This window comes from Myotis nattereri (assembly GCF_964212035.1).
Source record: "Myotis nattereri genome assembly, chromosome: 5".
NCBI classification, from domain to species: domain Eukaryota; kingdom Metazoa; phylum Chordata; class Mammalia; order Chiroptera; family Vespertilionidae; genus Myotis; species Myotis nattereri.
Window position 1 is genome coordinate 102285512 of NC_138080.1, and position 26346 is coordinate 102311857.

General features: G+C 48.6%; 1 protein-coding gene across 3 annotated transcripts in view; it reads left to right on the top strand.

Annotated features, from left to right (window-relative positions):
• Positions 1 to 26346, top strand: part of TENM2 (teneurin transmembrane protein 2) — a gene marked incomplete at its 5' end in the record, with an annotated part of 1189887 nt that overhangs the window by 1073141 nt on the left and 90400 nt on the right. For all 3 annotated transcript variants that reach the window (XM_081092171.1, XM_081092173.1, XM_081092172.1), the window contains one exon: positions 19691 to 19837. In XM_081092171.1, the coding sequence (XP_080948297.1) occupies positions 19691 to 19837 (147 nt within the window). The remainder of the gene's footprint in view (positions 1 to 19690; positions 19838 to 26346) is intronic.

Here is a 26346-nt window from a genome sequence, read left to right on the forward strand (position 1 = left end):
AGAAATCAGGGTTGTTATGCATAGTCTCCCAATTCTCAAAAGTTGGCAAGCAATTCAAAGTGTGCGAGAGTGCTGTGCAGGTCCTGAAAACGAGATGGGTTGGGAGCAAAGGGACCCCCATCTGTGGCCATTGACACATCCCCTCTGCAGGTTGGAACTGAATCCGGGAACATCACTGGCCTGGATTGAGATGGGGACAGCTTTGGCTCCTTTTCTTTGATAGCCCAACTCTCCTGGTGACCGGTTTAAGCTGGCGGAGGTCTCCATACCAGGGTACAATGGGGACACTTTGCACTTACACAGTGAATTTTCTCCAAGGAGCTCAAAAGATTTTGTGTTGCCTCAGTCAACCTCACAACAACCCCCAGGAAGCAGGCAGGTAGCTATTGCCCCCAGACACACAATGAGCCTCAACAGAGAGCATTGTACACAGGCAGCTAGGTTGACTCATTGATTTAAATCCATGGCCTCCATACTTGGCAAGCACAGCATCCAAGAGGCATGGGTTTCCCTTGACTGCCCCCTCTGCTGCCCTTTTTGGCTTTTCTTCCTTCCATCTGCTCTAGTTGACAGTTAAGCCCCACATCTCAACAATGTACAGGCAAACCCCGCCAGCAATCACTTCCTGTCGTGTGTGTGTATGTGTGTGTGTACACATCTGTGTGTGCATGCATGTGTGTGCGCCCATCTGACTTCGCAGCAGGCGCAGCATGGTCCATCCCCACCCATTCCAGCATGCCTCCACACTGGTCTTTGGTCTGATGCCACGCTCTGAAATGCTACTTTTGCAAATGTTCAACACCTAGAAACTTCAAATAGGTGTCTTTAGGATTCTAGACAGGTGCTAATGACTCATGCTGCTGGGGGCTCCCACGTCACTTTCTCTTCCTTAGACCAATAGAATTTCCATCTCCCTCACAGAGCCGGCATCCGTGCCCACTCTTTGGCCAATGGGTTAACAGGAATGGCCATGTAAAGCTGTGATGAGGGCCCCAGTGCTACAGTGAAGGGCTGGGAGCAAAGATCTCTGAGTTGCTTTGAGTGAGACAGCCGAGAAAGTCACACTGACCAGCAGTGATTGGAGTTCTACCTCTGTCATCATTTCCCCTCTGTGACTGCCCAGCCCCTTCCTCCCCCCCACCCCCACCCCCACCCCCACCCCTGCTTCATAGGCATAGCGCTCTCTACCCTGCTCTATTCAGAGGGATCTTCCCAGAGAGAAGGTTACCAGCAGGGTAACCTTGTGATCCTTCTCCCAGGAGAGCAGAGCACAAGTGTCCTGCATTTTACAGATCGCCCTGTTCTTCCTCCCAAATCAGCTCAGCCCCTTCTACCGTTCCCAGCATGATAGTGCACTGCAGTCACTCACCATCTCTGCCCGCGAGTGTGTCATAAACACTCTTCAGAGGCAGGTGCAGGACCAGAGAAACACGTGGCCATTTCAAATGCGTGTGCTGGGGAGAGAACTGGACTTATTGACCTTAGATGACCAGAGGCTGGCGTGCCCACCCACTTCCCACCTGACCCCGCCAATCAGACACTGACCAGTCAAAGCAGACTGCCTCCTCTGGGGCTGTAGACTTGAAAGATCCCACAGAAAAGTGTTGGCAATCTCTTGGTCTGGTCAGAAGTGCAGTGGCTTGAGCAGCCAGATCCAATCATGCTGATTTAGCTCGTCCCAAGAGGTCAAAGTCAATATTGCATGTCTCTAAGGTAGGAGATGTTTGAAGTACTTGAAGAGGTGGCTTTCTTTGCTGCCTTGGGAGAAGGTGACTTGGCTGTCTGCGTGGCTGTTCAGAACGGAAACTTTCAAAGGTCAGCGAGGCTCCTCTTGAGCTTCATTCATCACGCCTCTCAAGGTGTCATGCCAACAAGTCACCGTTTGTATGTTTGATCCACATACACGAACATACATACATTCTTGGGAGTTAAAGGTCACCCTGTTGGGGACACCTCTGGTATAACAGCCTCAGAATGACATTCTAGAAATTCAAAAATGTCAGGGAGGCCCCTGGCATCCTCGGTGCTGCCAAATCCAGTGAAGCCCAAAGTGTCCTGTCGGACAGTGTATGGAACACCACCGGAAATGACCCCGGGCAGTAGGTCTGCCGGCAGATTCAAGTCCACCCGGCTGAACTGGCCTTCGGGTCCAATTGGCTCCTACAGGCAATCAGGGACAGCCAGGGCGGTTCTCGTGTAGACGCACTGGTCAGCAGGAAGTGGCACTCCAGGCTGAGCTAAGTGTCCGGCTAGACCAGCAGGCCCCGTGGACGCCGGGTTCACTGCTCTCGGCACACTGGGACGGCTCTTCCTTGCCATTTGCATTCTGTTCCCATCACCAGTGAGATCGGGTTACACCAAGTAATGCAACCTTAAAATATTTTCTGAGCAGTGAAGGTGCATATGACAGCGTTATAAAATCATGTCTTTCAGCAGACATTAACCCGTTACTGATCCTGATCACAGCGAGGTAAAAAGCCAAAAGCCAAGATCGTGAGGGGAAGGAGGTAGAGGCCCTGGAAACAGCATGAGACCAGTTCATACAGGCAGTAGTTCAAGCCAGGCTGGGAACTATAGAGGCTAGAAATGCACATTGCTGGAGGGGAGGGGGGTTCCTGTTTGTTTGTTTTCCTACCAGGCTGTGCCTTCACCCCTTTCCCTTGCAACCAAGCCTTGGAACATGGTCTCTGGGAGAGTCCATTCCTTCAGTTTGGCCAAATGCTGGCTCAGGTTTATACCAAACCACTGTGGACTAAAATAACGAGAAAGGCCAAATAATTGATTTTTTTTATGTGTTTTGAATTTACTGATTGACTGAATTCCCTTTTCAGATAATAACAGCTCACACTTATCCAGCCCCTGTGCTGGATTCTTCACATAGCTTCTCTCATCTACTCCTCATATCAATTTTATGAGGTAAAATCTATTACCAGCATCATTGTACAGGTGAGAGACCTGGCTCTGAGAGGTTAAGCAATTGGTGTAAGTCGTAACGTAACTGTCAGCCACAGGGGAAGGTGAGTTCTAAATCCGGGTTCACTCGACAGAGACCAGGGGTAGCCATTACACTGTTTTGATCACCTGCTTTGACCCCAGGTAGTGGCAGCAAGAGGATGGTGTTGGAGGGCAGCAGTGAAATGAAGGTATATGGCACCAGGGAGACAGCCTCTTCTGTTAGGAAAGTCACCCCCTGCAGGAGTGTCTCTTTGGTGATGGGGGGGCAATTCCCCTGGCAGAGCACTTTGGGGTGTTCTGCTTTCCCAGTGTCCCCCAGGCCAAAAATGCACTAAGTGATCTCAGATTCCGAAAATGACTCCCTGCTCTCAGCCCAGGCATCACTGGCCAGCGTCCCTAAATTCAAGCTGACTTTCTATCAGGAGTTCACATTTCCACCAACTTTTCATTAAATTAATTATTCAAAACAATTCCGAGTTCGCGTTCTCACAGCAACTGTAACTCTGCCATGACTATATTAAGGCGTAAATTGAACAGCATGTTTTACAATAAAGTTAATTTTATATTCACCAGAGAACTGAGTTATAGTTGCTGTGGGAACCATCATTTCGGATCTCTCCACTCTGGTGCATTTAAATTCTCAAGCTCAGCATGGCACAGTGCAGTGTGTTCTGCATGGACGCTCACTGCCTTCAGACCTCGGCCTGGCGATCCTGAACTTGGAGACCTGTCCAGGTCTAACGTGGCAGCCTTCTAGTTTGCCCAGACTTCTTGCTTATCCTAGTACCTATGACACTTTACAGAGAAGTAGCCACAAAAACAAGATGATGCCCGTTTTATCTTGAAAATGTCAGTTTGGGGGAGGCGATGTCTCTTTGAAGCTCCAGTGGGGAGGAGCACCAAATCTCGGGCAGCGTCAGTGACAGCAGGCGAGGCCATTGCACTTGTGCGGAGCCAGGATTCCTATCCAGGGTATTTTGGGATCTGTGCTGTATTATCCAGCACACACGGGTGACCTCTGAAAGGTCCAAGTCCTTGCACGTACTATTAATCACGCGGGCACGCGCAGCTGTGCGTCAGAACTTATTGGAGCTCGGGAAAAGCTAAACCACATTTCCCACAGCCATGTAAAACCCAAGTGTCTCTAAATCAAGACGCATTGCGGGGCCTCTCTAAAAGGTACATCAGCAGAACTGGGCTAGAACTCGGGCTGAGTCCTGGTGGTGTGGCATCCGTCGCATACACCAAGGTGAAGACGGGGGCTTGTTGGGAAGGAGTAGCAGAGGGAGATGACACTCTGAGATGGTCAGAGAGGTGAGGACTCCATCTACAAGGATCATCGATTGCTGGAGCTTTATTGGAAAAATCAGTCGTGCTTTCTGCCTCCTGGGGGTTGCTCTGCTGCAGTTTGGGAGTATGGGGGAGACTCTGCAGGTCGGCAGCTGAGCAGCAGGCCCCAGTCACCATTCCATCATCCATTTAGCTAAAATGTGACTGAGCAGAAACCTACCGCTGTTCTGCATGTTTAAAATGTATTTGAAAGGAGGGATTTTTTGTTTCTGTAAATGAGAGGATTTGGAAGACGACATTCTTGCCTGCTAAGGGCAAGCTCATTATGCAGAACTAAAGAACAGCACCTAACAAAGCGTAGGCCAGATTGTGGGGATCCTGGCTCCCATTCTGTACTCTTTCAGAAAACAAGTCTCTTTATTCCCATGCCATGCCACACATAAATACACCTGCTGGTGGAGACTATTGCGAAATTTGTATCTAAAGACCCTGTAAGGGCCGGTGGCCTCCCCTCAAGTCCTTGATCAGCTAAAATCTGTGTTAAGAAAAGGACTAGAACACTACATGCGAATAGAGTTGCAAAGAGCAGCAGCAGTTCTTGATGACTCAGGGTTACCTGGGTCACAAGGGTGGGAAAGAGTGAATGATGGAAGTCACTGGATTCATGTGTAAGGGTGGGGATGGGAGACGACTTGCCAGCCAGAAGAAAGAAAAAAGAGGACAGATTGAAATGTTTTTATAGTTTCTGCACCAGGCAGAAAGTAACATAAAAGAAGATAAAATATGGTTACTGTATGAGGTCATTGGACACATCGTGTTTTGAGAACAAATCATCAGAGAATTTGGAGAGATTGGTAAGGAAGGCTTGATAAATTAATGAAGATAGATAGATGATAGATAGATAGATAGATAGATAGATAGATAGATAAAGGATGGATGGATAAATGGCTGGGTGGCTGGATGGAGGATGGATGGATTGGATGGATGGATGGAGATTGCTTTTTCTTTTAGTGTGTTTGAGTGCCATAATTCATATGGATCAAGCTGACCCATAGGAATAAATAAAATGCAAAGGGATTAAAAGTCCAGGTATAATAACCTGGGAGGGTTTTGGGGGTGGTCCAAGGAGACCTGATTGCCAAGAACTAGGCAAAGCTGGTGAAATAAATGCAGCTGCATGATCTGGGGTCATTACATTAAGAAAGTTAGGAAGTTTGCTTCCTAGAAGTTTGCTTGCTAGAGCTGTTAGATTGTCAAGCCTGACCCTAGGGACAAAGCCTGGGTGACCCCCAAGTCCTCTGCTCTCCTCCACCCATGCCATCATTTCCCTTCAGTTCTAGATGTTGTTTTCAATAGTAAAGCAACTTGAAGAGGCAGGAAGAATCATCACAAAAACCAGCGTCCTCAAGCTCATTTGTTTGCTGATCCCCAACTGAGGAGTTTAATTTGTTTGCATCCACCAGAGTGTTATTTTATGGACAGTGTATTTCATCCTCGGCATTTGTGTCCCAAAAGTCTTTCCTTTTGTAGAGATGTGTAGCGAACCCTAACCACATATGGAATTAGCTGTGCCTTGTAGTCATGGTAGCAGGGCATGGTACAATGCCCAAACCACCACCAGGGCTTAGCAAGACTATCACAAGAGCCCCCTCCTGGCCAACCTCCCCATCTGCTCTCCTAGCACAAAGGGATCCTCTAAATTTAAGTCAGATCAGGCCACCCCTCTGCTCAAAACCCCCCAGTGGCTTCGTTTCATTCAGAATAAATCCTGTATCGTTCCAGTGGAGTGCGAGGCCTGCATGACCTGACCCTACCCCATCGCTCTGTCCTCTCATTCTCCCTGTGCTCACTCTGCTCCAGCCACACTGGCCACCTCGCTGTCCATCCAACACCCAAGTGCTGTATGCCTCAGGGCCTTTGCGCCTACAGTGTCCTCCGCTTGGACTACTGTCCCCCAGATATTGGCATGACTTGCTTCCTCCCCTCCTGTAGACTTTTTACTCAAGGTCACCTTATCAACAAAGACTTCCCTCACCATCCCATGTACAACAGCAATCCCCACCACACACCACCCCCATCACAATCCCCCTCCCTGTTTTCTTCCCTATAGCAATTATCATCATTAATATACTAGATATGGATGTAAAGGGCTGAGCCCTTGGTACTCACTTTTTTTTTATTGTGGATCTCCCCCAATACAATCTTTGAGAACAAGACATTGCCTCTTCTGCTTACCACTGTATGCCCTGTGTCCAGAAAGCTCCTAGCATTTAGTAGATACACAGTAAATAAAGTCATGGTTCTATACCAGAGTTTGGCATACAATAACTCGGTGAGTGTTGGTATTGGATTAGTATTCCTTCCTTAGAAGTCCTTTCACCCTTGACTCCTGCACGCTAGACTCATCAAAGACAAGGAGACCAAGGGCACCTCTCAAGGAACCACACCCAACTCAGGCAGAACATGTGGAGGTGGCTTCCCATGGCAAGATCATTGTGGCACATTGTCTGGTTCTCCATCTTGGTCATGTTAACAGAGTGAGTCAAGCTCTAGACTGACTCCCTCACAGGAGCCCAGATTCATCCATTCATTGATCCACAGTGAAGAGGACTCACATCTTCTCAGCGTAGTCTCTTCCTGAAAGGAACTCTATATGGGCAGTGAGGTCAAAATCAGAAGGTGGCTTGGGGAGCAAGGAATCAAAGCAAGGAGGAGACATTCTGAGGCCACCCCTCCCTGTAGAATCCTACCTGCTGAAGGGGAGCACAGTGCATGAGCTCAGAGTTGGATGGGCCTGGGTTCAAACCCTGGGCTACCACTTTCAGTGATTGTGACCTTGGGCAAGTTCACCTCTCTGAGCTTCAGATTTTTCAACCACAGTTGATGATGATGATAATTCATACTTCAGATGGCCCTTGAAAGGACTCAATGAATTAATAATAATAGGAAGTGCTGAGCCCCTGGTACCCACTCATCAATGGCAGGTGGTATGACTTTATTTCCCTTCATCGAGCAGAACATGCTCATTTCTGAATTGACCTTGACTCGCTCTTGCTCTGTGGGCCCCCTTTCCACTCCAGGCAGACCTCTGCTCTCTGCCAGCATCCTTCTCTGAGCCTGGTTGAGGTTTCCAAACCCTGGGGTCCTTCACAGTCTCACCTCAGAGACCTCTTGCATTTTAAGGGGATTCTGTGGATACTGTGTCACATCCATTATGTGCTGATCTCACTCATGTAATTCTCGGGAGATTACCTCATCGTTCTCATTTCCATTTCAGTCTTCAGAGGGCACCTTCCTGGGGTCTTTGCTATATTGACTATACTGATCCTGTTTTAAATAATAGTGAACAGTCAATCCTTACTGCCAATGCAAGTGCAAATCAGAAGCTCCCTAAGCCACACAGACCCTCCTGCTACCATCTCAGGTGACTTTTTTAATAATACTTCCTATATAATAAAAGGGTAATATGCAAGTCAATCGAATGGCAGAACAATGAGCACTTATCACCAGGGGGCAGACGCTCAATGCAGGAGCTGCCCCCTGGTGGTCAGTGCACTCCCACAGGGAGAGCACTGTTCAGCCACAAGCCAGGCTGACGGCTGGCGAGTGCAGTGGCCCGCCTCCGTGGCAGCACTAAGGATGTCCGACTGCGGCTAAACCATCAGTCAGACATCCCCCAAGGGCTCCTGGACTACAAAAAGGCACAGGCCAGGCTGAGGGACGCCCTCCCCCCCACCCTAGTGCACGAATGCCAGGCACCTGGCCTCTAGTTTTAAATATATTTTTATTGATTCTAGAGAGGAAAGGAGAGGAAGAGAGAGAAACATAAATGATGAGAAAGAATCATTGATCAGCTGCCTTCTGCACACCCCCTACTGAGGATTGAGCCGGCAACCCAGGCACGTGCCCTTGACCAGGAATCTAACTATGACCTCCTGGTTCTCGGATCAACGCTCAACCACTGAGCCACAAAGGTCCAGACTCAGGTGACTTTTAACAACAACAACAACAATAATAATAAAATAATAATATTAAAAACAACAATAATAATCACTGTCAGTTCTTGAGCATTTATTATGTGCATTTACAAGCAGTCTACACAGCATGTGTATTACATACATGTACACGTATTTACTTAATCACCTCATGCCTAGCAGGTGATATGTATTCTCTCTTTGAAACCCCGACAACCAGGTACTTTAACTGCCCTGGTTTTACAGTTGGAAGAACTAAGGAATGAATAAAAATAAACAATTTTTTTTTGCCCCAGATTATACAGCCAAGGGATGGAGCCGAGATTTGAACCCAGGCAGCCTTCTAATAGAATGATTCCTGGGCTGACCTGATACTTTGGCCTGAGAAGGCAGCTGAGTCTCAAATCAGCCACCCAGTAAAAAGGTCTGTGCCCTCTCCCTTGCCCTTGAGTGCAGTTGCCTCAATCCCCACCATGCCTCCCATGGCCCCCAATGAAAAAAGCCAAGTCCACACTCCGAGTCCTCAGTGATGACCTATTTTCCCAGTGCCTGACCCTAAACAGTCCCAGGTGAACAGGAACAGCTGGTCCCCCCCAGTTGAGAGCAGAGACTGTGCAGCCTGTCCACCTGGTATCAAATCCTGGGTCCACCACTAACCGACTCTGCAACCTTGGCCAAATTACTTAACTTCTCTGTGCCTCCATTGCTTCGCCTAGAAAATGGGAATAATAACAGTAACTGCATTATAGGGTTGTTGTGACGATTAAATGAGCGAATGCATGAAAGGCACACGGATCAGTGCCAGGCACACCAAAATGTCTACATGAGGGTTGGCTGTTATTGTTGTCATTATATGAAAAGCTTTCTAAAACCCATAACTACAGTCCTTGGGCAGATTCTTTGCCCTTTTTTAAAACATCTATAAGAAACACACATTTTGGTGATTTCCTTACATTTCCTAAAACTGTGCTGCAAACAGCGGCAACAAAAAAAATACAAGGCAATTTATCGTTGGCCTGATTTTACGCCAGGTAAAAGAGAGCCATCAGCCTGCAGTAAGTAACAAGTCCGTGCCCGCTGGCCTCCTAGGTGTTATTTGTATTTTTATGACTCTCCTGTGGCTATAAGGATGCTCAGTGGGTGTAGAAATTGGATGGTTAAAAATAACAAATAAGAAATCAAAGTCGTGCCTTTGTCCCTGTTTCCGTACCCGGTAGGTACCACATTCATTATTTGCTGGGCAGCTGTGGGAATAGCAGCACCAGGTACAACAACTTGATTACCCTCCAAAAACCAAATTAAACCACTGGGCTTTCTTATTATAGTCGTCCCTGCCTTTGTGTAACACTTGTCACCCTCTTAATCCACCCGCGCGCCTCGCTTCTGTCTCGCTGGGCTCTCTGTTCTGTCTCCTGCCGTCAGGAGGTGTCAGCTCCGTCCACATCGAAAGGCAGAGACCCGCTCCAGCATTCGTCCACAGCGCTCTCATCGGCTTGGTTTTGGACCCTGGGCCACAACCAGCTGTTCCTTTGCTTGGGGACACGCCATCCATCCAGGGACTTGGGGCGTGGCTAGCAGGAAGCTTTTCCTTTCACCTGGCTGCCAAATCAAGGGCACAGTGAGGCAGCAGAGATGTCGCACGGTGTAGTTATGCATGCATTCAGCACATGGCTCTCCCGCAGGCCCAGGGCGGGCACTGCGAAAGCAGCCACATAGAGCAGAGTCACCGCTTCTGCACGCGGGAGGCGTAGCAGCCCCTGGGACGGTGGACATTAAACCTCTGGTTCTCAAACTCAGCCTCACGTAGGAATCATCTGGGGAGCTCACAAAACAAACATAAATATGGATGCCTGGGTCTCCTCTTCCGAGATTCTGATTTAATTGGGGCGCAGCCTAGCATCGGGGTTGTTCCCAGCTCCCAGCTGATTCTTTTGTGCAGCCAAGTTGAGACCGTGGCTTTAAACAAAGGCTTCGTTAGAAGTACGGCAGGTGCTGTGGCCAGAGTTCCTGATGCTGTGGAAGCATGTCATGGGTGGGGGAGCCTGAGCTGGTGGTCTGGGGTCTTCCTGAGCAAATGCAGGCTGAGCCACTGAGGCACGGCCTCAGCCAAAGAGAGTGCGAGGAGCAGCTCTGAGGAATGGGGATCTACAAAGGCCAGAAGACCAGATGTCAGCTCTGTTCTAGAACCGGCAGGGCAGTGCGGCCAAAGGTCAGAGAGCAGAGCTAGGAGTGGCAGGAAGTGAGGAGAGAACAGGAAAAGGCCAGGGAACTCTGGGCCTCAGAGGCCCTTTTAAAAATTTAGGTCTTAGTTCTGAAGCCATGGTCCTCACAGGGAGCAGGCATCTGAAGCCCCCTCCCACCCATGGCTTGTTAACATGCAGATTGCCAGGCCCGCCACTAGAGGTGCTGCCTCAGGGATCTGGGATGGAGTCTAAGAGTGTGCATCTGTGACTTGTTCCCGGGTGACATTGCTGAAGCTGGTCCTAGGCCAGGGGTGGGCAAACTTTTTGACTCGAGGGCCACAATGGGTTCTTAAACTGGACCGGAGGGCCGAACAAAAGCATGGATGGAGTGTTTGTGTGAACTAATATAAATTCAAAGTAAACATCATTACATAAAAGGGTACGGTCTTTTTTTTTCAATAGTTTTATTCATTTCAAACGGGCCAGATCCGGCCCGCGGGCCGTAGTTTGCCCACGGCTGTCCTAGGCCCACACTCTGATCTCAAGAAGTGGGAGGAGGCTGGCCGGTGTGGCTCAGTGGTTGAGCATCAACCCAAAAACCAGGAGGTCACCGTTCAATTCTGGTCAGGGCACATGCCTGGGTTTCGGGCTTGATCCCCAGTAGGAGGTGTGTAGGAGGCAGCCTATTAATGATTCTCTCTCATCATTGATGTTTCTATCTCTCTCTCCCTCTACCTTCCTCTCTCTGAAATCAATAAAAACATATCTTAAAAATAAAATAAAATAAAGAAGTGGGAGGAACCCCAGGTGCACTCTCAGCAGGTGTCAGCGTAGGCCAGGGTGAGGTTTGCCCATCACTAGCCCACTAGGTGGAATAAAGAGAGGGATGTTCCAAGGGGAGGGGGAAGCAGGCTCAGGCTTGTGTTGGGCCCAGTGCTATGGAGTGACCATGATTCAGTCTGAGTTCACAGGGCAATTGACATGGCCTTCCCCTCCCAGAAGAGCTATTTCTGGTTTCTGTTGCCTAAACTCTCAGTTTCCTCCCCCATGATCTTCTACTTAAAAAAAAAAAAAAAAAAAAAAAAAATTAGTAAGAGCTTGAAGCATCAAAACTGCAAAAAAAAATTAAAATTAAACATGTCTTTCTTTCCGCTTCTTCCTAAAAAAAAAAAAAAAAAAAAAAGATTGCTTTTTTTAGTTCATTTTTTCTGAGGCCGAGGCTAAGCCGGCTGCCTCCCTTCTCCCAGGCAGACGGGAAGGATGCTGATCAGTGAGAATGCAGGTGCGTGCAGGAAATGTGCAGAGTAGACAGCTGGATGCAGCTTTACATCACCTGCAGAGGCTCTGCTGCTGCTGGGCAGAGGGGCGGGATTTCTGCCTGCCGAGCAGAAGACGAGCAATAGACCGTGCAAAGGACCACTGGCCTTCCAGCCCCTCCTGCCCCAGCATCCCCCACACTCGCCTCTGTGCAAACCCTTGAAGGCATCGGATGCTGTTGAAACAAACAGAAACATCTGCCTCTGGATTTTTCGTGTCTTTTCCACCAAAGTGGGGGCAGCTGTTCAAACTCAGATTCATGGCTGAGCGTCCGTGCCAATTTGTGCCTGGAAACAAGGCCCTCCGCCGTGAGCGAGAGGGACGGCCCTGCCGTTTTCCTGAGACCAGAATGCTTCCTTGGCAGCCAGTCTTCTAAAATTAGTTGGCGTTTTCCCCAGAGTGTCTCCAAGCACCGGATTAATTTCCTGAGCATTTGCCACGACTGCTTCGTATAAATGGCCACTGAACCCCTGGTGATCCCTGGTCCCCAACATCTCAGCTGTTTTCAACCCTAAAGAGCCTTGGAATGCGGTGGTGGACTCTTACCTATTTCCAGTGTGTAGCTGCTCCTTAATTCCAACAATGCACAGCTCTCAGAAATCAGTGATATTTAAAACAGTTTGGGGAGCCTGGCCAGTGTGGCTCAGTGGTTGAGCATCAACCTATGAACCAGGAGGTCACGGTTCGATTCCCTGTCAGGGCACATGCCTGGGTTGCTGGCTCGATCCCCAGTGTGGGGAGTGCAGGAGGCAATCAATGATCCTCTCTCATCATTGATGTTTCTATCTCTCTCTTTCTCTCCCTTCCTCTCTGAAATCAATAAAAATATATTTTAAAAATAATGATAAATAAAATAAAACAGTTGGGGGAGAGAGAGTTCCCTAATTAACATGTGAAAGTACAATTGTGCCCAAGAGAAAAGGCCACCATTGATTCTACCTTCAACTCCACCTTCAACCCTCAGGATTGCCCTTAGCTAAAGTGGAGCTGGATTCTCATGGTGGCCCTAGGGAAGGCTCTGTCCCTTTCCTGATCTGACGGGGAGGCAAAGAGAATGCATGGAAGGAAAAGCCTACCACTAATTATAATATTTGCGATAGCCAAAATCATAGCCGCACAAGCAGGTGCTGCTACCTGCTGAGCATTTGCAGTGTTCCGAGCTCTGGGCTAAAATCTTTGCCTTTGTCACTTCATTTAACCCTTCTGGCATCTGATGACGTATTATCACCAACCCTGTTAGGTTACTCACTCAACAAACATTTAGTGTCTGTTATGTGCCAACCGTTCTTCTCGACACTGAGGTGTCTCATTGAACAAAGGCGCACAAATCCCAGCCTTGCGGCAGGTTGTATTCTGTTGGGAGGGACAATAAATAAGATGAATTCGTGAGATGTATCATTTTACTAACGTGGTAAGAGGTGAGTCGACCAGCTCGAGGTGACATAGACAGCAAGAACCAGGTTGTAATCCCAGAACTCTCTGGCTCCGCACAAGGTTCAGGTTTTCTCTTGATCCAGAAAAGACTTCCCTCGGGGGGTTAATCCAGGACGCAGCAGCTCTCCTCGTGGTCTCTGACAGTGAGCAGGAGCAGCTCGCTTCTCTCGCTCTCCTTGTCATCCGTCTTCATTTCCATGCAGCCCGGGTTGTGTTTGCGCTTGCATTTCCATCGGGGCAGGGTGCTGGCCTCTCCGCTGTTCCCGGGCGTGCTTGATGCTGAATGTTAACATGCTGCTTCTCTTTCCATACCCCTTCCACAGCATTAGGCACTTCTTTCTACCTCCAAATTGCCGCACGCGGCAGAACATTTCTTGATGCTTTTTTAGAAAAGCCTTTTATGGTAATTATAGCTTTCTTCAGGCGCATTTATGCTCCCCTTTTTACTGTGCTGTAGACGTTATTTTGCTCATGCCTAATTTTTGTTAAGCCAAAAAGCCTGCCTACGTAGTAAGTATGTCGATGGAGGGGTTGTGTTTTTTTTTTCGGGGAAGGAGGGGAGGGGTCAGGTTGTTTGTGGGTTTTTTAGTATTTGAAATTTTATGTGTAAAGAAGCCTTGGGAACTATTTCATGTCTACTCTGCCAAAGGCATTGGAGATGCAGGTTTCAGTCAGAAGTCATTCATTCATTCATTCATCCCACTGACTCTTGAATAGTAGTAATCCAAGAGTAAATGAGGCAGGTGCGGTCCTTGTCCAGACAGGGTTACATCATAACAGGAGTGCCCAGGGCCGTTGTTCAGGTGTACACTGCACAGTTCTAGGGGCACAGTTCAAATTGTAGTTAATAATGCTGTGAACATTTATCACAATTTTCCAACAGATGACAGTAAAGTGCCTTAAGGGAGGGCCCCTACATGAGCTAGCAAGTATCAAGGAGGTACCAGACCATCGCCATACATTGTGGTAGTTGGGATAACATAGGATAGGGTAAAGGTACCTGACAAGTGTAGCTAGTCCGGATTTGGGAGCTTTGGAAAGACTTCCTGGAGATGAATTCTGAGCGGGAATCAGAAGGATGGGTTGAAGTTGAGCAGATGAGGAAAGGAAAAAGGAAATCGGGCCAATGGCTTCCATTGGACCAAAGCCTAAAGGGATACTGAGATAGGCTGACATGGTGAGAACTGGGTCATATAAGATTTTAAAGCAGGTTAAGGATTTCAGACTTCACCCTGGGGTCAGTGGAAAGCTGTAGAATTGTTCCAACAGCGTCAGGAATAGAGAGAAATGGGTCATAGTGCAAGACGGGAGGCAGAGAGACCAGGTAGGTAGTTTGACAAGAGTTCAGTGCAGCGGTTCTCAACCTGTGGGTCGCAATCCCTTTGGCGGTCGAACAACCCTTTCACAGGGGTTGCCTAAGACCATCCTGCATATCAGATATTTACATGACGATTCATGACAGTAGCAACATGACAGTTATGAAGTAACAACGAAAATAATTTTATGGTTGGGTCACAACATGAGGAACTGAATTTAAAGGGCCAGAAGGTTGAGAACCACTGGTCCAGTGCAATGTTGAGCATAGCTTGGGTTAACGTAGTGGCAGTAGGGTTGGGGGTGGAGGGCAGGTTCCGGAGACATTTAGAAGGAAGGACAGGTAGGACTTGTTATAGCTACGAGGAAGATTAGGCAGGACTCAGTTGTTGCCTGAATACCTGAGGTGAGCAAGCTGGTGGGAGGGAGGGTGGAAAAGGAGAATGACTCCAAGGTTTCAGTCTTAGGCAGTGGGTACATAGAGGTACCATTCATTGATCAAGGGATCAGAGTTTGTGGGGGGAGGAAGACAAAGGAGCTGAATTCCATTTAGTTTGATATGCTTGTGAGTGAACAGATGGAGATGTTGAGATGCAAGTTGGAGTCCAGGTCTGGAGTTGAAAATTCAGGAGTCATCTGAATATAAGGGAGTGTTTAGATTTGTTTGTTTTTAGTCCCAAATTTCTGCCATGGCCAGTTTGGTTCAGTGGTTAGAGCGTCAGACCACAGACTGAAGGGTCGTGGGTTCAATTCCTGTCAAGGGCATGTACCTCAGTTGCAACTCTAATTTTTGTTAAGGCAAAAAGCCTGCCTATGGTAACTGTGCCAACGGATTTTCATTCCTAGTGGTTGGAATTTTGTGTGTAGAAAGTGTTGGAAACTGTTCCATTTCCACTCTGCCAAAGGCATTGGAAGTGTGACAGAATGAGCCCAAGATATCACTGGTGCCCTTGAAAGTTCTCCCTGGAAGGTAGACTTTGACTTTGAGAAGGAGGCCATGCTATCTCCTCAGGACTCTCAGGAGAGTCTATAGGTAAGGGCCAGGCTGAAATAATCTAGGACTACTGACTGCTTTCCATTCATTCAGGTGCCCACTATGTGTGTGGCATGAGGCCAGGCCCTGGGATCCAACAGCCAACAAGGAAGCCTCGGGGCCTCCAGTAGCTTCAGGTCTAGGGCAGGGCTTCTCAGCCTCAGCACTTTTGGCATCTGGGCCTGGATCAGCCTTTGTTATGGAAACTCACCTGTGCATTGTAGGACGCTGAGCAGTGGCATCTTTCCCAGATGTGATCATTAAAAATGTCTCCAGCCTTAGCGGGTTTGGCTCACTGGATAGAGTGTTGGCCTGTGGACCAAAGGGTCCCGGATTCGATTCCGGTCAAGGACACATACCTTGGTTGCAGACTCCTCGCGCCCTGGCCCTGGTCAGAGGCAACCAATCGATGTTTCCCTCACATCGATGTTTCTCTCTGTCTTTCCCTCTCTCTTCCACTCTCCCTAAAAACCAATGGAAAAATATCCTCGGGTGAGGATTAACAACAGCAACAGGAAAAAAAAAAATGTCTCCAGACATTGCCAAATGCCCCCGGAGGGAACGATGGGGGACACAGTTGCCTCAGTGGAGAATTTTTTTTTTTTTTTTTAATGTCAAAGCAATTTATTTTTAACATACTGACGATTCAACGACTAAGATTTCAAATTGTAAGCAGGCGCAGGACGAGGCAGGAATTTATAGTGCGTAAGGGTTACATCAGAACAAGCGAAGAAAAATGCCAGCCAATCCCCCCGAGCCTCCCATCCTGGGGAGCAGGAGTTCTCAGGTGACTTGCCCCTCGCTGTGCATCAGTGTGAGGAAGATGCTGCTCTGGGAACAGTCTGCTCTGTGAACCAGTGCCAGCCCATAGCACCGGGTCGAGCCCTGGACTTCATGACGAATCTGCTGCCTGAACGTGTCAGGAGGGAGGACACAGCTGAGCATAAAGCCATCAGTGTAAGAGGAAATGTGTAATTAGTCTACAGCGATCCCCCCCTCAGTGGAGAATTATTGATCGAGGCTCATGAGAGATGAAGTCTCCAGACAGCCAGCTCTCTAGCTGCACAAAGAACTAAACACCTGTGCCCTGAAGCATTCTGCATCATGGTTTGGAGATGGGCACTCAGGGAGTCAGCAATGCTAGCCTGAAAGCCAGAAGTCTCCTACAGGATGCCAAGTAGGAGCCCATAGGCCCAGTCCAACTCCAGTGACAGGATCTTCCCCAGGGAAAAGCCAGCATCCGATAACCCATTTGCCCTCCAGACTAATTGCTCCCCACATTTGTTTTCCCTTAAGCAGAAGCTGGCTTTGCACTTTAAAGACACAATGCATCGCAGCATCCTCAGAAGGCCACCAGCAAAATGAACTTGTGCTGGGGGTAGCTTGGGGTTGCTTAGCAACGCCACGCACCTACCAAGGCTGCTTTCTTCCTCTTCAAGCTAAAAGCAAAGTCCTGTCCATTAATTCCCAGCTGCCCCGAAACTTCTCAGAGATTTGCCAGCTTCCTACTGTTCGTGTTTTCATCTTCCTCATATGATGTGGAGAAAACCCGCTACTGTGGTCTGTTTATCTCACTTCAGTTGGTCGGAAAGGAGAAAAAAAAATGAAGAGAGAAAGAGAAGGGGGGGAGCCTCATTCAATCTAGGAGCATACGTATTTTGAGTGCATATCTCTGACTGGCACGCTAGTGTTCTTTGCAAATTTAAATTGTATATAGTGGACGTGGGTTTCCTACAGAATAAGGCTTCTCTTGAGACTTTGGGCATGATTTTAGTCAAACATGAGACCTCAAAGTAGCTGAATAGCAAAGCCCATATAATAGATGGCACGCTGAGCAAATGTAGGTGGGTCTGTCATTTAGTGTCCTCTCTGAGATCCGCTCCCCAAAACTCGACGCGTGGAAATCGTACAGCTGGAGGTGGCTGGCGGTGGCTGGAGGTTGGAGGTATTCTCTTTTCCTGGAGGACCTGGGAAATGTCCCTAGGGCTTTTCCTTCGGAGTTCCCTTTTGCTCCTGCAGAAACGTCTGTGTCATTTCTCTGAAAGTGGGGGTGGCTTCCCCTCCCGGCATTGTCAGGGAGTGTGTCCCAGGTGTTCCAGGCTGGACCACGGTCACTTCCTTGGTAAGGAAGGAATGGACATGTGAATCTGGGCTTTGCAAGGGCCATGCAAACACGGTGCTTCGTGTGCACGCTGGATCTGGTGCAGGTTGTGCAGCAATAAGAAAACAGGTTCCCCAGGACCTTCTTTCTCCTCTCAAGACGCTGCAGCCTCCTTAAAGACTTGCCCACACGGAGCTTCTCCTCTGGCTTACCCTGCTCTCTCAGACCTGACCCAGGCTGCAGGGGAAAGGATGGGAGAGAAGCAGCAGTGAGCAGTAAAACTCCTTAGAGAAGTAAATTTCAACTCAATTTCAGACCCTCCAGACCTTTCCTCTAAACGTACCTTTAAATTCCCACCACTGCCACATGCCCCCTTTTGGTTTCCTGGCATTCTCATGTAGGGTGCTGGAGAGGAGAGAGAAACAATGCCGGGGGAGGCCTCTGGAATGCTTCAGATTCAGAAGATTTGGGCCAGAAAGGCTTCAAATCAATTACCTCCATCATTTCAAAGCTCTTGATCCCTCTGCCATGACCCAATCCACCCTACACTTTGTGTGGTTTAAAAAGAGATTAAAAGAGCTCTAGCTGATTTGGCTCCATGGATAGATCGTCGGCCCAAGGACTGAAGGGTCCTGGGTTAGATTCTGGTCAAGGACACGTGCCTCATGTGCGAGGCAACCAATCGATGTGTCTCTCTTGCCCCTCTCTCTCTCTCCTTCTCACTCTATCCATAAAAATCAATGGGAAAATATTGCCAGGTAAGGATTAACAAAAAGAGAGAGATCAGGAGGGGGAGAGAGAGAGAGAGAGAGAAATGGAGATAGAGATGTCAGCAGATGGAGAGATAGGATTAGAGAGACAGAGAGATGCAGGAAAGTTAACTTTCTAGGGGCAGTGAAATTAATGGTCATTTGGGATATATAAACGAAATAAGAAAACGAACCTAGATTACGACTTTAAATTTACTAGGAGTCACTGCATTGTACACTTAAAACAGGTACATTTTATGGTATGAAAATTATGCCTCAATAAAGCTGCTAAAAGAAAGAAAATTTTTTTAAAAAGAAAACTTATCTGGGAATTCTTGCCAGCAAGTGGGTTTTGTGAGTGTGGCCACATCCTACCGATTCTGTGCGTCTCTCCACGTCTTATAAAGGGCGACAGGGCCACGAGGGAGACGTCCCTTCTCGCTATCGTGCCCCCGCCCTTCTTTCTTCATTCAGGCTCTGCGTGCGGAGGCTCAGGTCAGGACAGTGTATGTGCCCTTGGTCTGGGTGCTGGAGCGATTAGGGAATTAGGTAGGCTGCTGATTTCACACATCCCCCCCCACCCCCACCCCCCAAAAAAAAAGAAAAAGAAAAGAAAACCACAAAATAAGCATTACTTGCACCCCACTGCCTCCCCCAGGCACATGTCCATTCCTCCCTCCGTCTTGTCCCTCGTCACTTTCTCCTACCGCAGCCCTCAGGTCCTGCAGTGTTTTTAAGTCAGGCCATAAGTAGGTTGAGTGATAAGCAGCCAACATTTTAAAGTGCCCCTGGAAACTAAATATTACAAAACAGTGCAAATAGACCAGCAGACCCATCCAGTTCTTAGCCATCATAAACCCATGATAATCACATGTAAGTTTATCTTTAAAATTTTGGAAGACAGGGGGCACTTTGGCTCCTTCCTGGGTTGATAGGGAATTTTCTCTCTTCTACAGAAGACACGTCTAAAAACAGAAAAAAAAATACATGTTTTTTTGAGGTAGCATCTGTCCTGAGCCAGTGGCTGGAAATAACAGCCTTGCTAGTCCTATCATAAGCTCAGAGCTAGTTTAGTTTTCTCGACTTCTCCCCACTTTGGGAAGGTTGCCTCAGTCCCCTACACACAGGTCAGTGTCATTGGGGCTCCCCTGCATCTGGGCCCCCACTTCGTCTTGCACCTGCATGCATTGCCTGCTTCCCTGACTCCCAGACAGACACAGCCCCACTCTGAGACTGGCCCAGCGGCTGCCTGTGACCTTGCTCCCCCTTTGCATGGCTCCCCTGCTGCCCTAGCGCGGCCTCACGTCCCTCCTTCTCATCCTCTCCGTTTCTCCAACCAGATGGCTGCCCCGATCTGTGCAACGGCAATGGGAGATGCACACTGGGTCAGAACAGCTGGCAGTGTGTCTGCCAGACCGGCTGGAGAGGGCCCGGATGCAACGTTGCCATGGAAACCTCCTGTGCTGATAACAAGGATAATGAGGGAGGTGAGCAAGCGTCTTCTAATTCCCAGCCCCTCAAGAACAGAGCATGGCATCTATATGGTCGTCACGAGTCATTTTTCCTGAAAGATCTCCCCTATACTATTGTCAGATGTTGTCGTGACATTTCCTTTGAAGCAAACGCAGTGTCCTCGGGCCAGTGGGGGCTCCTAGAGACTTGGGCTGCAGGCGCCGGGGTTTGATGCAGCTTTGGATTCTCAAGTACATGTGGCACAGAAAGGTGGCTGGGCCCAGGCTCTGCCTTTGAGTAACCCGTCCTGCCAGACCCTTCAGGCCTGGGAGTTACAAAGACATCTCTGCCGCTGAAAATTAAATGCGCCTCCCGCTGTGCTGAGCTGTCTAAGCGGTGCATCCCTGCATGCAGCCCTAAGGGGTGTTATTTCACAGATGAGGAAACCGAGGTCTAGAGAGCAGTTATGGATCTGTCCAAAGATAATTCAGACACAGCCCGGCCGGCCTGGCTCAGTGGCTGAGTGTTGACCTATGAACCAGGAGGTCACGGTTCGATTCCCAGTCCAGGCACATGTTTGGGTTGCAGGCTCGATCCCCAGTATGGGGCGTGCAGGAGGCAGCCAATCAATGAGTCTCATCATTGGTGTTTCTATTTCTCTCTTCCTCTCCATTCCTCTCTCTGAAATCAATAAGATAGATAGAGAGAGAGAGAGAGAGATAACTCAGTCACTAATAGTAAAATTAGGGCCAAACCTCGCTCGGACTTCAGAGTCCACCTTCTAACCAGTGATTGATAAACGACAGCCTGCTTTTGTACGAGTCTAAAAGCTGAAAATGGTTTTTACATTTTTAATAGTTGAGGGGGGGGGAATCTAAAGAATAAAATTTCATGACAAGTGAAGACGATGCGGAAATTACATCTCAGTGTCCATATGTAAAGTTTTATTGGGACATAGCCATGCCTATCCAGCTATGTCTCGGCCATTGCTACTTTCACCCCAGAGGTCAACACTGACCACGTGGCTGACAAAACCTGAGCTATTTTTCTCTCGGGTGTTATTTTACTGGAAAAGTTCGCCGACCCCTGTTTTAACCTCTGAGCTGAATTTTCCTATAATTCCCTGATGGAGTGAGTGCTAAGATTCTGGGAGCAAATGGGGTTGTGGTAGAATATGGGCCACCTGAATTCCTGAGAATAGCATGCCATGTTCCGTGAACATAAGTACAGGTGTGGGATCCACCAAAATTGTTTCAGGTGTAAGAGGACCCATGCATCAGTTATTGGATTTAACAAAGGTGTGTATGTCCTGCTCTGTGCAGATCACTGCGCTCTGGGGTGTCAGCCCCTGCCCAGGGGGTCAGCTCCAGGGGTGTCCAGAGTGAGGCACTGTCCCTCAGGGGAATGGCTGAGAGTGTGGGACACTCCATCTTGATAGTCCTCACCCTCTTACTAGACTCTGTGCGTTTCCACAATCTGTTATTGCAGTTGCACACGTATGTAACTTGTACATAAACAAACGTACCTACACAGTAGGAGTGCACCAATCAGAAAAGGGCTTATAGGCCTGGCGCAGCTCACAGGGCCCCATTCATTCATTTCCCTTCCTGAAACAGAGCCAAAACAGAAGGCACTTGCATTCATTTCTGAGTGAGGTGAGACATAACTACACAATGCATGTGTGTTTTTTCAAGGGTGAGAGTCCACATCGCACTGCTTTTCTTGTAGGGTTCCCTGATTTTGCTCCCGGTCCATGGCGATTTCACGGAGCCTAGCAGTTGCTAACAGACCAGCTCCTTCCTCTTCCAGAAAGAAGCTGCTCTGAGCTAGAAGCTAGAATCCGCAAATGACGGAGGGGATTCAGCCTCCCGAGGAAGCCTTGCTCAGCCCCATCCCTCTCGGCCAGCCCTACCCCTGATCCAGGCTCCCACCAGGAGAAAACCAAAATCCCCAAGCGTAGAGCTGTTGGAGGCATGGTAGACGCTTCCAGACTCCCCAGTGGGCACAGGTCAGGGTCCCTCCCAGGCGGTGGGCAGAGGCAGAGCGGCAGGCCACAAAAGCCAATGAGGCGGTGATTATGCTAAAGACAATGATGGCCTTGTTGTGGGAACCTCCCAAGGAAGTCATTAACCACAAAAAAAAAAAAAAAAGAAAGAAAACAGGCTCTGCACAGTGTTTATAAAAAGAAACTCCCAGCTAATTCAGAGTTGCTTGTGTCAGGTGAGAGGCAGGCACCGATTCTCTCTCACCTGGCAGAAGCAATTCACAATTAACTGAGTTCTTTTTTGGGAGGAGAGTCCTCTGTGCAGAGTATCCTTTTTATGCCTAATTACTTCCCGGGGAGGTGTGCTAAGCACTTCGCTGTTTATTGGTAAATATTAAAGTTACTCCTCATCTACTCCAGATCCAATCCTGCAGCACGCTAATTAAGTCCCTTGTTTGTGTTTGTTTTCGGGTGGGGGTAGGAGTTCTGCCCCAGGCTCTGTCCTGCTTGGGGACTTCTCAGAAGGGGCTCTCGGGGTTTTTAAACGTGCTGGTGGGTCAGAGCAGGCACCCTGCGAATGCCGCACCCCCTTCCTCCCAGCAGCTGCAAGGAACACATTTCCTACACACCTCATGATGGGGGAGATAGCAGAGCGCTCTTCCAAAGTGAGTTGGGAAAGACCAATCATTTTCCCATCTAGGAGCGCTTTTCGTTTTAAAAAATATATATATATCCAGTTTAATGTGCTAGATAGCGATACAAATACGAATATGGAGATTGAAGCCCTGAACAGCCTTTTCACCTGCGTTCCTCCGTGAGAGAGTGAAGAAACTCGAACTTACAGCAAAACCACCCACAGGGCTTGTGTGGACACAGATTGGCGAGCCCCCACCCCCAGGGTTTCTCATCCTCTTGGCCTGGGGTGGGAGGCCAGAATTTGAATTCCTAGTAAATTTCCGGGGGATGCCCACACGGGTTCTTTCTGAGAACCACTGTCCTAAGACGTCCATTATATGCCATGAACGAACTTCTCCCCATGCATCTAGAATGGTACTAGCCAAGTGCCTTCCTTGGACAACGTGAGAAAACGTTCAGATCTTTTCAGTAGCCTGAGGTGCTCAGAGGAGAAACCCTGTTGCCTTGGAATAGCCCCCAAAAGCAATGCATGCCGCTTCCCTACCTCCTGACTCCCGTCACTTTCAACATCTCGCAACGCCCCCGCCATGCGACGGCTGACTTAAGCTCAGGGAGCCCTGGCTGCTCCCCGGAAGGGCCAAGCTTTACCTGCCGTGGCCCCGAAGAAAGAAGTAGAAACGGTTCAGACACGCCGGCGAGCAGACCGCCTTTTTAACAGTGAGACGTCCACGTGCGCTGCTCACCCCAATTTGAAAAAGAAGAGACTCCGAGAAATATTTTTGCTTACAAAAGACAAACACCAGCTCATTAAAGTCTGAGCAAGCACACAACATGTGCAGCAAGTGACAGGCGAATAATATTTAATTATCACCGCCAAGACGGAGGTGTGAGCTTCGGTTCCTCACCGCCAGGGGTAGGAGAGAGGGTGTGGATGTCCTCTAAAAGCGGGAGCCGGGAGGTGCGGAGGTGTTGTTAGACTGTCTTGCCTGGAGTGACAGTCCTTACTCCTTCGCTACACCCTTTATCACCCCGAACTCAGTGTCAGGAGCCCCAGCCCTCTGTCTATGCAAAGCCCAACTCCTATCACTTGAAGCCAGCCTGGGCCAGAGGCTCGGGGGTGGAGCGGGGAGGAGAAAGCCCTTCCTAAGCTGAGCCTGTCCACAGGTCACCTTTGCCTCAGGTACCTCCTTCCTACACTCGGGGCTGTCGTTGTTCCCCTCTGTTCTGCTTCAAGACAGCCCTGAAGTTAGACCTCTCCTTCCTTCTCCTGTCACTTCCTTGGTTTCAGATTCAGTGACACTAACATCATAGGGTTAAGAGCCTGGGGTCAGGAGGCAGTCTTTATGTCCTACTTTTGTAAGCCATGATACTCCTCAAAGCCTCAGTTTCCTGTCTATAAGATGGGCTTCACGGTGCCTCCTCCATGAGTGGGCAGGCGTGACGTCTCCGCGAGAAAATGCATGCAATACATTTTACAAGTGCCTGGCTCAGAGGGTACCCTCACGTGTTGGCTGCTGCTAGCTTTCACCTCATTCGTATTAATGTTATTTTGTAGAACAAATGCTAAACCCACATAGATGGAGCTCAACCAACAGTGTTCCCACAGCACATAACCCCTGAGGGTCTAACTAGGGCTCGTCACACTTTGGTGTTGCATAACCACGCTGGAGAGCTGATTTAAAATTTAGATTTCCAGGCCCTCGCCTTTCAGGTTCCTATTAATTAAGTCACATATGGGATCCAGGAATCCACATTTTGACCAGGCACCCAGAGAATTCATAGGTACGTGGTCTGCAGCTTGTGTTTTGAAAAAAACTTGTTTAAACAATGGTTTCCCCATAGTTTGCTGACCCAGCCCAATATCACAGTACCTACACCCCAAACACCTACCCCTAGAATTCCCAGGACACAGGAGTGATGTGAGAAAAGGGGAATTTTATTTCAAGAAGAAATGAGCAATTGAAAAAACTGTGAACATATTTTCATGTTTACTTCCTGAGTGAATAACTTTAGTATACTTTAAAAGTGCTCTGGATTCCTAGTTGGAGAGGTGACTGATGTTTGTTTCTGAATTTAAAAAGTGTCATTAAGTGTGAATCCATCCATTCATCCATCCATCATTAGCCATTCATGGTTTAGCAAACATTTGTTGAATGTTTACTAAATGTTAGACTTTGGAAATACTAAGACAAATACGACACATGTCCACAAAGAGCTCACATCCCTCTAAAAAGATAACATGTATAAACATGTTATTATTATTCTTTGAATCCTGTGTGTGAGGCGTGATGGGCGTGAAGCACCTTAGTGCAGTAGGAGGGTAGGGAATCGAGGGTCGTGGAGTGGGGTGTCAGCCGCAGGACAGGAGACAAGGCCCGTCACAGTGGTGAGCCCAGCGTCTTCAGCCTGCCTCCCTAGAGGGCCCTCTAAACCTCAGACCTGTGTGAACAGTAATCCATGGTGAGGACCCTCTGCCCACCAACAGCTTTCACATTTCTCTCCCTGAACTGAGGACTCAGAACAGCGTTTCCCAGCCCACCTCCATCTGCGAGGCCTGATTCCTTGTTCTCCCAAGGAAGCTGCCTTGGGTGAAGAGATGAGGATGCTGGCCTGCGCTCCGCGCACTCCAGCCAGGTCTAAATGAGGAGGAATAACACTGGCGTCTTTCCAAAGCACTTGGAACAGACAAAACCCTCCCCTTGCCCACTGCCTCCTCTCTCCCCTCCCCATCCCATAACCATCCAAATTGGTTTGACATGATTCAGGGATGCTATTCCGGCATTTATCTCAATTGTTAATTAATAACTCACCTTATCGGTGCATTGAGCAGAGCCAAGCTCGGGACTTCAGGGACTCCGGAAGAGTTATGGTTCTCAAGTCCAAATAGTCTCATTTCTTCGTCCAGTGAGAGATAAAGCTTGGTGGACCCATTGTAAATGCCTTGATTAATGTGTGCAAATCATGTTGATGGATTGGTTGGGAGGGGGACAGCTTAAAAGTGCAGCAGTGCTCTATTAATTGGGTTGGATTGAGGATTCCCCTTGCAGTCCAAAGACCTGTGGCAAATGTAGCTGGAGCCATAAACAGAGTCCCCGATTAGCTCCCCGAGAGGAAAGCAATATATCTAATGCTTCAGAAGAGAACTTGGCCCTGAGGCCACTGCCAGCTGGCCAGGCGCTGGTCTCTCTTCTTTGGGAGGCAGCAGAACAAGCCCCACCTGAAATCCTAGTGGGCCACATGGTAACAGGGCGCTGAAAGTGTTCAGGATCTTCCCATTGAAAGTAGATCTTCGACTTTCTGGGCGTATTTGAGTAGAGAGCCTTCTGTTTAGGAAACTAAAGACTGGAGTTCAGTTTTCTTTTATTCTACTGAGATTAACCAAAAATGATAGAATCCATGTTTTTGCATATAAAAACTATCACCAGTAAGATTTCTGAGGGCTGGCATGGACCGAGCACTGTGCCGGGCTTAGTACCAACCTGGGTACAGGGAACAGACAGCCATGGGTCTCTCTACAGCGGCTCCACCTTCACCCTCTCTTCCTCCCCATGGCAGCCAGAGGGAGGGATTTAAGTTGTAAATCAGATCATGCCCTCAAATCATTTCTCATGTAGTTAGAGTCAAGATCAAATGTTTCCCCTTGGCCTAGAGGGCCTGCAATGAGCATCCTCTGCCTTCTCTCTCACGACCCCCACCCCCACCGCAGCTCTGCTCACTCGCTCTGGCCAGCGTCTCCCTCCTGCAGGTGCTAAGCTTATGCTACCATCAGAAATGCTCTGACCTTGGCATTCTGTGTGACTGGCTCCCTCTGGTCACTCCCAGTTCTCAGCTCAAACATAGGCTCCCCGAAGAGGCTGTCTTCACCTCTGAAGTCTCCCGCTGCCTCTCCCTGGTCTCAGCAACGTCACACTCCTAACTCAGTCC